Below are 12,369 nucleotides of genomic sequence, written 5' to 3'. Positions count from 1 at the left end.
GAGGAGAGGAGAGGGAGAGAGAGAAAAGAGAAAGAGAGAGAAAGAAACTCCCTCCTTGCCCCATCAGGTCCTAGAAGGTTCCCAAGCAGGGAGGAACCCATGCAAGGCTCTGAAGGATGTGAGTGTGGGCAGGGGTGGGGGGGACCCTCAATTGCTCGCCCCTCTACCCGTTTCAGGAGACATTGGTGAACCTCGCCGGGCTCTTGGTCAGCCTCGTGATGCTTCCTCTGGTGTCTGGCAGCCCGAGGTAAACCAGGAACAGAGCTGGGGAGGGGCGCCCGCTGGGCCCCCACCCTCCCGGCTACCTCACTCTCTTGCCCCAGCTTCAGCCTTGGGTGTTTCTTCCTCCTCACTGCCCTCCACATCTATGCCAACTACCGGGCAGTCCATGCGCTCGTCATGGAGACCCTGAATGAGAACCGGCTCCAGCTGCTCTTGAGGCACTTTCTGCAAAAGGGAGAGATCCTGGACACCACTTCAGCCAATCGGATGGAGCCGCTCTGGACAGGTGACCCCAGCCCTGGGTCTTGAGTCCTGTGCCTCCCAGCCTCTCTCCCTCCTAACTCCTGCTTCCCACAGGGTTTTGGCCATCTTTGTCTCTGTCGCTAGGGGTTCCTTTACATCGTGTGATCTCCAGGTGAGTGGCCCAGGGTCTCCCATGCGTCTCTTCCACTTCTCACCCTCTCCACATGCACCCCTTTCCCTGGTACACCCTGGCCTCCTCTGATCAGGCCACCTCTCTGTTCTGGATATTTTATTTCTACTAAACAGACTTGAGGCTAGCATGAGGGTTTGAGGGCAGCAGTGTGTACAACAGTGTAGAAGGGATCTGTGTGCTGGGAGGCTGATGCAGAGGGATCTGTGTGCATCCAAGGCCAGCCTGGACTACAGAGTGAGACCCTGTCTCAAGCCAAAATTATTTTATAGATATATAGATAGATATAGATAGATATAAAATATTTGTTGATGCAGGAAGGACAGTGGGTGAGAGAATGGGTGACTGGCCACGTAAGAAGAGGAAGGGTGGCAGTGGATGGTGGGGATAATAGAGGAGTAGATAGATGGGAAGTGAGTGAAGAGGGCGGGAATGGGCAGCAGGGTCTCCTGCCTTTGCCTCCCCACCTCCACTATCATCTTCCCTCCACCAGTGTCTCAGAGCTGCAGCAGCTGGTTGAGGGGCACCAAGAACTCTATCTCCTCTGTTGGAACCAGTCTCGAAGTGAGTGCGCCATGTTTTTCCAGCCTTGGACTCACTCTCCCAAGCCAGCTCATCCCTCTCAGTTTAGTGCTTAGTGGTGGGCAGGCTGGACTAAAGCTGGTGCGTTCCTGCCGGGGGTGTGCCTCGTTGGAATTCAGGGCACCCCTTCGTGAAATGGAGCTGCAGTAGCTGCCTTACTACCTGTAGTGGTGTTTGTTTGTTTTTGGGTACCAGGGATTGAACTCAGAACCTTGCGCTTGCCAGGTAGGTGCTTAGGCCACTGAGCTATCTCCCTGGCCCTATAGTGTGTTTCTTTGGGTCACATAATAGTTATGTAACATCTCTTTATGTATTGCCACACACTCAAGCCAGATGATGCCCTTTGGCTGTCCCTGGGACTGTCTCTCCAACTCCCCTCTGGCAGAACTGGTCCTTGAGATTTTTTTTTTTTTTTTTTTTTGGCTGGCTTAGGAGACTTTGAGGGCAGGTCTGGTAAGTATGAGGATCTGGGGATGGAACCACAGTGTCCTGAGCCTGACTGCTTTGTTTAAGCAGGATCTGGGGATCGAACCACAGCATCCTGAGCCTGACTGTTTTGTTTAAACACCTGAGCTAATGGGCAGGTTACCCCCCCCCCCGAGATTGTCGATCTGCCCATCTGCTGCTATATTAATCAGCACCTGCACCTCAGCAGGTGCTGTGCAGCTGTGTTTGAACCCTGGGTGTTTCCGTTTGGCCAGAGCATTGGGCCGCACCAGGAAATAAAATTGCATAGGAAGGATTGGGGAAGGGCCCTTGTTGCCTGGCAGAGGCCTCTGGGGGAAGGCAGGTGAACTCAGTGACGGCTGAGGGGGCCTGGGGAGCCCTTCCCTGATCCCCTGGCCTCCCCTGCATCTCTGCAGACCAGGTGCAGGTGGTTTTGAGTGAGATGGCAGGCCCTGAGGCTGTCCTAAAGGCTGCCACCCACGGGCTGCTACTTGGAGCCCTGCAGGAAGATGGGCCTCTTCCATGCGAACTGGAGGAACTGAGGAACCGGTTGCGGGCGGGTAAGAGCTCCATGGTCTAGGCCACAGGGGTGAGGAGGAAACTGCCTGCAAAGGGAGGACATGTGAGCTTCTGGTTGTGCACCCCTCAGGTCCTGAGGAGGACAGCGGGGCCATCGTCAGGGAGACCTATCGGGTGCTGGACAAGCTGTTCCCACCCTTTTTGGAAGGTAATCCTGTCCCATACCCTATCCTGAGGCCCTCTTGTATTTGCCCCAGGCTTTCGCCCGAGAAATAAAAGACCTGGCTTCTCTGTGACCTTAAGTCTTGGACTCAGTGTCCTTCTGTGCAGTAGGGAGGTAAAGGTGGGCTCTGAGGCTGTTAGTGTTGACAGCCTGTGCAATCCCGGTTGGTATTAAGACGCTGCTGTACTGATAATGCCCTTTTATTTTGAGCTTTGCCCATTTTCTGTGTGTTATCTCTGAATTTTGACTGCAAGCAAATGAGATTTCACCCTGTGTTACCCTGGAGATCACCCTTGGGGCACCTGGGGCATCCAGCGGGGGCGGTCCCCGGTCCCTGCCGCTCTTTAACCCCATGGCCAGCCCAGCCTCCCTGCGTCACCCTGTGTCCTCTCCCCAGGACTGCAGGCTACTGGCTGGCAGACAGAGAAGCACCAGCTCGAGGTGGATGAGTGGAGAGCCACGTGGCTGCTGTCTCCGGAGAAAAAGGACTTATGAGGGGCCCAGGGGGGCCCAGGACGGAGCCTGGAGTGGAGGCACAGTAGAGACTTTATTTTTACTTAGGTGAATGGCCCAGGCCTCCTAGGAAACAACTGCCACTCAGGCACACTAGGCCCGGGCAGAGATGAAGCAGAGGGAAGATCAGGGTCTTCCCGCCCTTGCCCATTCTCCTTTCTGAGGACCACTACAGGCTCCCCACCCCACTTATTGCAAGGCTGAGCCCTGCTCCGTATGGTTCCTGGCATCCAACACATTTGCCTTTATGCATAAAAGCCCCAGAGGAACATGGCCACGGTCATCATGAGCAGGGCGTTGAGGTTGACCATGCGGGCCCAGCGCGGGTCCTCACTGATGTCCTCCACACTCCTGGCTGTCCCAGCCGCTGCTTCCTCAGTCGGGGGCGGAGGACTGCCTGCCTGGCCCCTGCTCATGCCACAGAACCACAGCAGGCACCGGCGGAGTGGGCCAGGCGCAGGGGTCTGGGGTGCTGGGAGAAATGGCGCCACGCAGTTAGTGGGAAGGAAGGCGGCTTCCCAGCCCGCTCCTCAGGCAGGTGCCTACCCTCCGTCTGCAGTGTGTGTTCCGGGGGTCCGTTCTGCGTGGGGTGCGATGGGGGGGCTTCTGGTTCATCGGCATCCAGGTCCTCCCGCTCCTCCTTGCTGTGCCGGAGACTAAAAACCAGGCGGTGGAGCTGGGAAGGGGAGAAGCGGGGGCAGTAGTTGTGTCCTCGCACCCTGCACACCGGCTCTGTCCCTGCCTCCCTGGCCTCCCTCTGGCCGGCTGCGAAGCTCTCCCAGGGTCAGCTCCACGCTCCCCCTTACCTCAGGCTAAGCCCACATTTCCTCAGCTGGGCGTTTAAGCTGTTGGCCTGCGCGTCCCAGCCTCGCCACCCCAAGTGACCTGTTCGCACTCAGCCGTGGCCTCCCAGTTCTGCAGCGGCACAAGGCCAGCCCCTTGTGTGGGCTTTCAGGGTGACGCTGTGTTCCTCTCAGCCTGTCCACGTTTTGTAACCCAAAGGCCATGCCAAAGATGGGCTTTGGGAAGCTTTAATCACCTGCGTGCCGAAGTGTTCGGCTCAACCCCTAACTACAAATAAACGTCTTATGAGTAAAAAGGCTCTGCTTGCTCTAACTGCAGCGTCAAACTACTCCTGCAACGGGTCCCTCAAGCTCAGTGTGAAATCCCGAACTTCCCCACAGAATGAGAACAGGTCCGCGCAGCGCTGGTTGGCGCACAGACGTCTCCACTCACGTGCTTGCGTGGGATGGGCGCGGTGCACAGCGAGACCCCGAGGGTGAGGAGGCCGGAGCAGACGAAGAGCACGATGGCGAAGTAGAGGTAGTGCACTTGGCAGATGAGCGCGGGGCACGCCGAGGGCCGCACGCAGCTGCCCGTGCCGAACACGAACTCGGGAACGAGGCGCGCCAGGCCCATGAGCAGGCCCCCGATCAGCCCCCAGAAGGCGCCCTGCAGAGCAGGCGGCGTTAGCCCGCTGGGCGTGAGGCTCTGCCCAGCTCAGCGCACACGCCGCTCACCTTCTCGTTGACGCGAGGCACGAAGAGCGCAAGCACGAAGACTGCGGACACGGGAGGTGCCAGGTAGCTGGAGACGGACTGGATGTAATCGAAAAGCTGCCCGCCCTGCGCAGCCTGCACTATCGGGAGCCAGGCCGTCGACACTGCCACGATGAACACCACCCAGAGCCTGCGGTTGGGAGGCCATGGAGCGGTCTGAGCCAGGACTCTCCTGTGGTCTCTTTCCCGTGACTCTCGCCCAGGCTGCCTGGCGGGGCAGGAGGAGCAGGAAGCCGGAGCCTACCGTCCCACCAGAAGCAGCTCCCCATCGCCTGCGTGAGGCCGCAGGCGGGTGTAGATGTCCATGGTGAAGAGTGTGCTGCTGCTGTTGAAGATGGAGGCGAGGGAGGACATAAGTGCGGCCAGCATGACAGCCAGCATGAGTCCACGCAGACCTGTGGGCCGCACGGGAGCCATAAGCGCACGACACCCCTCCGCAGCAGCGGTGTCCCCGTGTCTCTGCTCGTGTGGGCAAGGGACAGCCCATGGGCATGCCCTCACCGTTGGGCATCAGCTTCACCACAAGCCGTGGGTAGGCAATGTTGGAGCAGCCCACTTCTGTGCCACACACACGCTTACACACCTCGGGCACCACGCAGGCCACTTCATCTGCGAGAGAGTGGGGAGGGTGGGGCCTGAATCCTAGTCCTGGGAGTCCTGGCAGGATTATTTTCTATTGTTTTTGGCAGAACGGGGGAATTGAACTCAGGCCCTTGTGCTTGCCAGGGAAGTGCTTATTTTCTATTGAGCCATCTCACCAGCCCCAGCCTGGCAAGATTAAAGCACCTGCTTAGGCAGATGCAGGGGCCAGGGTTCGATCCCAGGCATGCCGTGCTGGCCCCACCCCGGAGGCACTCTGAGACAATAGTTGAGACTGGGCCTGATGGTGTGTGCCTTTAATCCCAGCTCTTAGGAGGCTGAACACAGGTGGATCACTACAAGTCTGATCTGCGTAGTGAGACCCTGTAGATCCTGTAGACCCTTACTAAAATACAAAAACAAAGGGGAGGGTGCTGGGGAGATAGCTCAGTAGAATAAGCTCTTGCCTGGCCAGCACAAGGGCCTGAGTTCAATCCCCCATTCCACCAAAAAAAAAAGGTACAGGAAAGAGGAAGTGGGCAGACATTACCTGGGTAGAGGATTCGGCTGATCATGCCTGGCATGACCATGAGAAACATAGGCATTAGCTTCAGGTAGCCACACAAGATACAGCCAGCCTTGATGTGAGTCAGGTTCTTGCCAGCCAGGCAGCGCTGCACTATGACCTGTGACAAGGGGCAATCACCTGCCTGAGTGTGATCCCAGACTCCAGCCCCCCAGGCCTGCCTGGGGCTTGTCCTCCCTCCCTCCCTCCACCCCTGCTCTAACTCATATGCAGCCTCTGGCTCAGCAGTTTCCCTCACCTGGTCACTGCACCAGTACCAGCCAGAGACAATGGTGAGCCCCACAAGCAGTGCTGGCCACGGCAGGTCCCCTGTCACAGGGTGCCGGAGTAGGTGGTAGGAGTCAGGCCGCGGCCGATAGCAGGAGCTGGAGATGTTGCCCACAGCTGGATCCTCGGACACCGTCAGCGAAGTCACTGCGCCCAGGTACTTGTCGAAGAGCCCCGAATACCCGCCCACCTCGTGGAAAGCTGTTCAGGAAGGGCACTAATGCTAAAGCTCAGGGTCCACGTGCCAGCTCCCCTCCCAGTACCCTCTCCCATGGCTGAGCCCCATACCATAACCCATGAGGATGAGGGCTCCCCCAAGAATGACGAAGGTCTGCACGGTGTCCGTGTACATCAGCGCTGCCAGTCCTCCTGCAACAGTAGTCCTGAGTCAGTGGGGCTAGCCCAGCCGCTGATCCCTAGCACAGAGGGCCCTTGCTAAGAATTTGAAAAACTCTGGAGAGCAAACTCCACAACCACGGGCCAACCTCCCAACCCCCTGCGCTGCAGCACTAGGAAGTAGAGCCTGGGGAGCAGGCTTGTGCCCCGAGTTCTAGGTGTCAGAGGCCTCTGTGGCCGCCCACTCACCTACAGCTTCCCCTCTATAGATGCCCTCTATGCCCCAGTTTTCTCATCTAAATTGTAGTGATGAGTGATTCTCTAGGGCCCATTTCTCATTCCATGCTATCCCAGTGATGGCGCCAGCCCCCTGCTCTGCTCTGCTCTGCTCTTCTCTGACCTCAAGCCCCACCCTGGAATCCTCAGCTGCGTTGGGTTTGGACAGAGATTTTTTTTTTTTTTTTTTTTAAACTACAAATCAAACTCAGGACCTTGCACTCGCCAGGCAGGCTACATTCCCAGGCCTGGAAAGAGATCTTGAAGACTGACGAAATCCACTCTCAGGCATTTAAGGATAAAATCAGCCAGGTGTGGTGGCGTGTGTCTATAATCCCAGCACCTGAGAGGCTGAGGAAGGACTACTACACTGAGTTCATTGCCAGCCTCTGTTGCATAGTAAGTTCAAAGCCAGCCTGACCTATGTAGTGAGACCCTGTCTTCAGAGGTGGTATAGGGAAGTAGGGGTGGAAAATGTTCACTTTTTCACAGGCCCCCATTCAAGTCCCAAACCAGCTAGGCACAGGAACTGCCAGTCCAAATCCACAGGTCAGTGGAAGAGCAAGTGAGTTCCTTCCCCAGGGATTCCTACGTTCCTCCACCTCCCTGAACCGTACTACATTTCCAGGTCTCTCCACCCCCTTGTCCCTAGATGCTATAGGCCAGCTCCCCCCTTGTAGGCTTCTGCTGAAGCCACCTGTCACCGTATAAATCATGGTGATGCCGAGGAGCGCGATAACGGAGGCATAGAGATTCCAGCCCAGGGCCTGCTGGATGAACACGGCCCCGGAGAACATGTCCACCTTGGGGAAAGAGCAAACATGGGTCAGTACCAGCTTCACCTGCTCAGCCCACAATCCTAGCCGACCACACTCCAAAGGGCCCCTCATTGCTTAACACAGCGTCCCTGTTCCTCCCAGGCCCCACCTCCACCCGGGATTACCCCAGGGTTTCCCTTCCTCCCCGCCCTCCAACCCCCCCAGGGTTTGCTGGGTGGCCCCCGCCTGACTAGGCCGCCGTCGGGGCCGCGCGCATGCGCACCGAGATCTTGGTGAAGATGTACAAGAAAAGCGAGAGCACGGACAGGTAGAGGCGGATGCGACGACCGCCAAAGCGCTTGCGCAGGTACTGTGGCATGGTAATGACACCAGCGGTCAGGTACACCGGGGCGAAGAGCCAGCCGAGGAGCAGCACCACGAACAGCGCCTGTGGGCATAGCCAGAAGGGAACCTGTGACTCCCGATTTGTCATTCTGTGACCTCCCCGTTGGAGGAGCTGAGAGACCAACGCGCCACCCTCGGGCAAGTGGTCCTGGGAAAGTTCACAGCAGAGCACAACTGGAAGATAACCCCGAGCACTGGGCCTTCAGTTGCAGAGTCTTGCCACCTTTCTGGGCTGGAACCTTTTGGCCCTCAGTCCTGGCCAGTCCCTGCAAGGAGGGTCCCCCGCAGCCCCTGCCCCTTGCCTTCTCTGGGCTGTGAACCCGGGCACAGACCTTCACACCGAGCCCAGCATCTGCCAGGCGGGGCTTCCACCACTCTTCACCCCAACCTTTTGTCCCTGAAGGCTCTGCTCAGAGGCTGCCCCCTGCAGGAAGCCCTGAGCTCGCAGCCCTGAGCTCGAAGCCCTCTGCTTGTCACCCCCCGCGATGCTCCTCAACGCCAGGCCTTTGTCTCTTCCGCTGCTTCTTCGAAGGGCTTTCGCTTGGCCTAGACATTCTCCCAGCATGCAGCCGCAGGCAGTTTCTCCATCTCTGAACTGCTTGCGCCGCTCCAGGCGGGAGCACACCAGCGCCCAAGGAGTGCCTGGAAGCGGCTCGGCACCAAGTCCGGCACAAGACCTGCCTGTGCCCCGTGCTGGCCTGTACCCCTCACTCCCGGCAAACCTAGCCCCACGCTTGGGACATCCGCCCCAGTCTCATATTTCACCCACCAAGCACTCCACCAGGAGCTTCCCTCAGGAACAGGGCTAAGGTGGGGAAGAGCCCTTACATTCCACTCAAACCCAGCCACAGCCAAGCCGCTTGCAGCTCCAGTCCCTGCGAGGCCCACGAAGTGGCCGCTGCCGATGTTGCTGGCAAAGAGGGAGGCTCCGACCTGGGGTGACCAAAGGTAGGGGTGAGCCCGGCTGTCTCCCCAGGACCCCTCCTGTGAATCAGCCCAGTCAGTCTCACCGGCCACCAGATCATGCTCCGTCCTGCCAGGAAGTAACCGCCCACGGTGCCTCGGTTGGTTCTGCACATAGACTGGGGGACAGAAGTGGGGGTAGACTCGGGTTTAGGGGCACAGCTTTGGACTTCATAAGCCTGCTCCACACATTCCTCAGCCTTCCTGCCAGCTGAAGATTAACCAGCGCTAGACTCCCCTGATTGTTCATACCCCCACCCCCAACCTCCTAGACACCCAGACCAGTCAGACCCCAATCCTGGCACCCAGATACTCCAGCCAGATTGTGGCTGATTCAGCCTGACTTTGCAGTGGACCTGGGACGTGAACTGCTGGCCAGCCTCATGTGGCAGGGGCACAGGGATCTCATCTAGAATGCTGAGCTTGATTAAAACCCAGTGAGCCCCTCAACTAGCATACCCTAAAGGTGCGAAAACAAGAGATTGATGTTGATTTGGCTTCTCTGAGGCCTTCAAAAGAATTGCTCACCTCCAGTCATGGGTTCTCCCCTCTCATATCCAGGCATCCTTCCCTCACCCATGTCTGGGGTCTCCCTAAAAGGTTTTCCCCAGTCTCGCAGGCCCTTTGACTCTCCAACAACAACCCACAACTCCTCACCCACACGCCAACACCGATGACAAGCAGGAAATAAGCGGCGATGACCAGAATGTCCGCAGGGTTGTGGATTAGGGCTCTCTGGTCCCCCAGCGTTGGTTCAGAGCCTACCTCTGTGTGCTCCTCCATTCTGCCCAGGATCTGCCCTTCAGGGGACCAGTCCCTGGATTCCCCCAGGAGATGGATTAATGGTTACCTCGGGGGCAGTGAGCCGACAAGTCCCCCAGGTCTCGTCACCCCTCTCCAGCTTTATTTAGCTGAATCAGGTCATATCAAGGCCGAAGGCTGGTCCTGGGGAGCTGCACCCTCCCAAGTTCAGGGCCACTCCTCCTCCTTCCTGGGCTCTCGCTTCACCCACTCCACAGTGTCCACACTTAGAATAGCCTCTTGCACCCCCTAAAAGTCCATCTCCATCATAGATCTTGTGCAAAAGGGAAGGGAACCAATAGACGGAGGAGAGGGGGTTGAGGGGAGGGCGAGAGCATGGAAAAAAGGCTTAAAACATGTCATGTACACATAGCAGCCTCCACAGTGTGATCACATGTACTGCAAACGTGCACTGATAAAAATTAAAATAGAGAATCGACCCCCTTGACCCTTGACAAGGGTCTTGGTTGAGCCAGCTCCCAGGTTCTGTTAGTCCAAAGAGAAGGTGTTCAAACCCAAATCCAGTGCTGTCACTCCACTTGGAAGTCCTCCGTGGCACTCTATACGCTCAAGAGGAGGTTCAAGCCCCCCAGCCTGGTTCCCAGGCCAGCCGCGCCCTCTCTCACCCACCACCCCCATTGGCTTCTCTCTGCCAAACCTAGAGGAAACCACATGTCCCTGATCCCTCTCCCCTTCCCAGTCCAGATTCAAATTCATATCCCCCCTCCTTTTCCCTTCCTCCCTTCCCCCCTCTCACTCATACCTGGAAAGTTTCAGACCCCTCACAGTGTGGCATACCTTGTGCCCTCTGCTCTTAGATCACCTCCCTGTCTCCCGAATGGCCAGCTCCTCCCAGTCCTTTTGTGCCTGGCTTGTAATACCTCTGCTCCAAGACTTCGCCCACTTCTCTGATGCAGTTCTGAGCACACGGTGGGGTCCTTGTCTGGGTCCCAGTCCATTTCCCTGAGACCCTTCGCGGGCACCAACTTGCGATTCCTCCCTGCAGTCCTGCTGCTCGGCACAGGGCTGAGTACCAGAAAGGACGGTGGCTACTGCACATCTGCCAGTGTAGGATGTGGATGCCAGGACGTGGCTGAAGGGGACTCTTGTCTGCTTGCAGTGGCCACAATAATCCTTGAAATGGGAAACAGAGAATACTGTGTTACTCTGGTGCATTTATCAAGTGGCTCAAAAAGCTGCTAGTTTTGAGTGAGGCTGTGCGACAGGCCCAGGCTGTTCTGCTATTGGGGCCATGCGGTCCAGCAGATCCAGGGGGACTCAGAGTGCCGCTGGCAGGTGCAGGTGCTATTTGCAGTTTCTGGTATGCCCTATGGGCGAACTACAGTGGAGGCCTTCAGGGTCTTGGAGCAAAGCTGTGCCATCACCTGCGGACAGCTACTCTGTCTTTGAAAAGCAGCCCCTGACCTGCTTCGGGGCCTCAGTGGAAACTGAATGTTTGGGACACCAGGTTACCACATGACCTGACTGCCCATCATGAGCAGGGGCAAGTCACAAAGTTGGACATGCGGAGCAGCAGTACCTCACTAAGTGGAAGAGGCTTGTATGTGATGGAGCCAGGACAAGTCGAGAGCACAGCAAGTGACATGAAAAAGTCACCCAGGTCCCCGAGGCTCCTACTCCTGCTGCATTTCCTTCTGTCCCCCAGCATGCCCTGATGGTCTCCCAAGGGTTACTGCCTGATCAGCTGACAGGAGGAGAGGGTGAGGGCCTGGCTTAGGGCTGGTTCAGCACTTATGCCTGCAATGCCCGTAAGTGGACAACTGCAGCGCTGCAGCCCCTTTCCAGGACATCCTCAAAGGGCAGGGGTGAAGGGAAATCTTTACAGTGGGCAGAGCTTCGGGCAGTGTGCATGGCCGCATGTTTTGCTTGGAAGAACAACTAGTCAGATGTGCAATTACCTGCTGATTTATGGGCTGTGGCCAGTGATCTGGCCGGATGGTCAGGGACCTGGAAGGAACATGACTAGAAAACTGGAAGAGGTATGAGGATAGACCTCTCCATACAGCCAAGAATGTGAAAGTGTTTGTGTCCATGTAACTGCTCGCCGAAAGGCGGCCTTGGGAGAGGAATGCTTTGATAGTCAAGTGGATAGCGTGGGCTGTTCTGCAGACAGCAGTCAGCCTTTTTCAGCAGCCACCCCTATCTTGCCCAATGGAGTCCTGAGCAGAGTGGCCCTGGTGGCAGGGATGGAGGCTATGAATGGGCTCAGCGACATGGACTGCCACTCACCAAGGCTGATCTGGCTGCAGCCACTGCTGAATGCCCAACGTGCCCGCAGCAGAGAGAGGCAGAGAGCAGCACCGAGCCCCTTGATAGGACACCATTCCCTAGGACAATCAGCCTGCTACATGGTGGCAAGTTGAGTAAATTGGGCCACTTCTATCTCAGAAGGGACAGTGCTTTGTCCTGATGGGCATAGACACTTATCCTGGATGTGGATTTTCTTTCCTCTGTCACGTCTGCCATCCATGGGCTCCCAGAATGCCTTATCCACCATCACAAAATTCCACACAGCATCACCTCTGACTAAGGAACACATCTTGTGGCCAAAGAAATGAGGCAAAGAGCTCACACTCAGCAGAATTCACTGGCTTTACCACGTTCCTCACCATCCACAGGTGGCTGGATTGATGGAAAGGCGGAATGGTCTCTTGAAGACATGGTTGGGCCGGGGAGATAGCTCAGTAGAATAAGTGCTTGTCTGGCAAGTGCAAGATCCTGAGTTCAATACCCAGTACTGCCAAAAAAATAAATAAATAAAAATAAAAAAAATAGAAGACAAAGTTACAGCATCAGCTAGGTGGCCATAGCTTGCAGGACTGCGGCCAGGATCAAAAGGCTGTGTGTGCTTTGAGCCAGCGTCCACTGCATGGTACTGT

At 56.9% G+C, this 12,369-nt stretch overlaps 2 protein-coding genes across 2 annotated transcripts in view; one reads left to right on the top strand and one right to left on the bottom strand.

Annotated features, from left to right (window-relative positions):
* The window catches only part of CUNH16orf58 (chromosome unknown C16orf58 homolog), a 9,900-nt gene extending 6,961 nt beyond the window's left edge, over nucleotides 1–2,939 (top strand). Inside the window, exons 7-13 of the mRNA XM_004623174.2 lie at nucleotides 177–247; nucleotides 324–508; nucleotides 580–637; nucleotides 1,149–1,219; nucleotides 2,101–2,244; nucleotides 2,334–2,411; nucleotides 2,824–2,939. Coding sequence (XP_004623231.1) covers nucleotides 177–247; nucleotides 324–508; nucleotides 580–637; nucleotides 1,149–1,219; nucleotides 2,101–2,244; nucleotides 2,334–2,411; nucleotides 2,824–2,921 — 705 coding nt within the window. The 3' untranslated portion in view covers nucleotides 2,922–2,939. The remainder of the gene's footprint in view (nucleotides 1–176; nucleotides 248–323; nucleotides 509–579; nucleotides 638–1,148; nucleotides 1,220–2,100; nucleotides 2,245–2,333; nucleotides 2,412–2,823) is intronic.
* A 15-nt stretch (nucleotides 2,940–2,954) lies between these two features.
* On the bottom strand, nucleotides 2,955–9,472 carry Slc5a2 (solute carrier family 5 member 2). The gene is made up of 14 exons (XM_004622999.2): nucleotides 9,326–9,472; nucleotides 8,716–8,787; nucleotides 8,534–8,638; nucleotides 7,584–7,748; nucleotides 7,240–7,345; nucleotides 6,219–6,299; nucleotides 5,902–6,131; nucleotides 5,628–5,763; nucleotides 5,000–5,107; nucleotides 4,743–4,893; nucleotides 4,460–4,628; nucleotides 4,176–4,391; nucleotides 3,486–3,615; nucleotides 2,955–3,411 (listed from the first exon to the last, which is right to left on the bottom strand). Exons 1-14 carry the CDS (start codon nucleotides 9,449–9,451, stop codon nucleotides 3,185–3,187), a joined length of 2,022 nt encoding a protein of 673 aa, XP_004623056.1. The 5' UTR covers nucleotides 9,452–9,472; the 3' UTR covers nucleotides 2,955–3,184.
* Nucleotides 9,473–12,369: the final 2,897 nt, after the last annotated feature.

The sequence above is a fragment of the Octodon degus genome, unplaced genomic scaffold (genome assembly GCF_000260255.1).
Source record: "Octodon degus isolate 3935 unplaced genomic scaffold, OctDeg1.0 scaffold00001, whole genome shotgun sequence".
Taxonomy (NCBI): Eukaryota; Metazoa; Chordata; class Mammalia; order Rodentia; family Octodontidae; genus Octodon; species Octodon degus.
The sequence above is the reverse complement of the archived record's forward strand: the minus strand, read 5'-3'. Positions and strand labels throughout refer to the sequence as shown.

Excerpts from the sequence above, each read along its gene's own strand:
- Slc5a2 (XM_004622999.2), bottom strand. The coding sequence starts at position 9,451 with ATGGAGGAGCACACAGAGGTAGGCTCTGAACCAACGCTGGGGGACCAG. Across the intron at positions 4,894-4,999 it reads GGTGAAGCTGATGCCCAACG|GTCTGCGTGGACTCATGCTG; the intron begins GTGAGGGCATGC and ends TGCGGCCCACAG. Across the intron at positions 3,616-4,175 it reads CGCCCATCCCACGCAAGCAC|CTCCACCGCCTGGTTTTTAG; the intron begins GTGAGTGGAGAC and ends TCCCCTTCCCAG.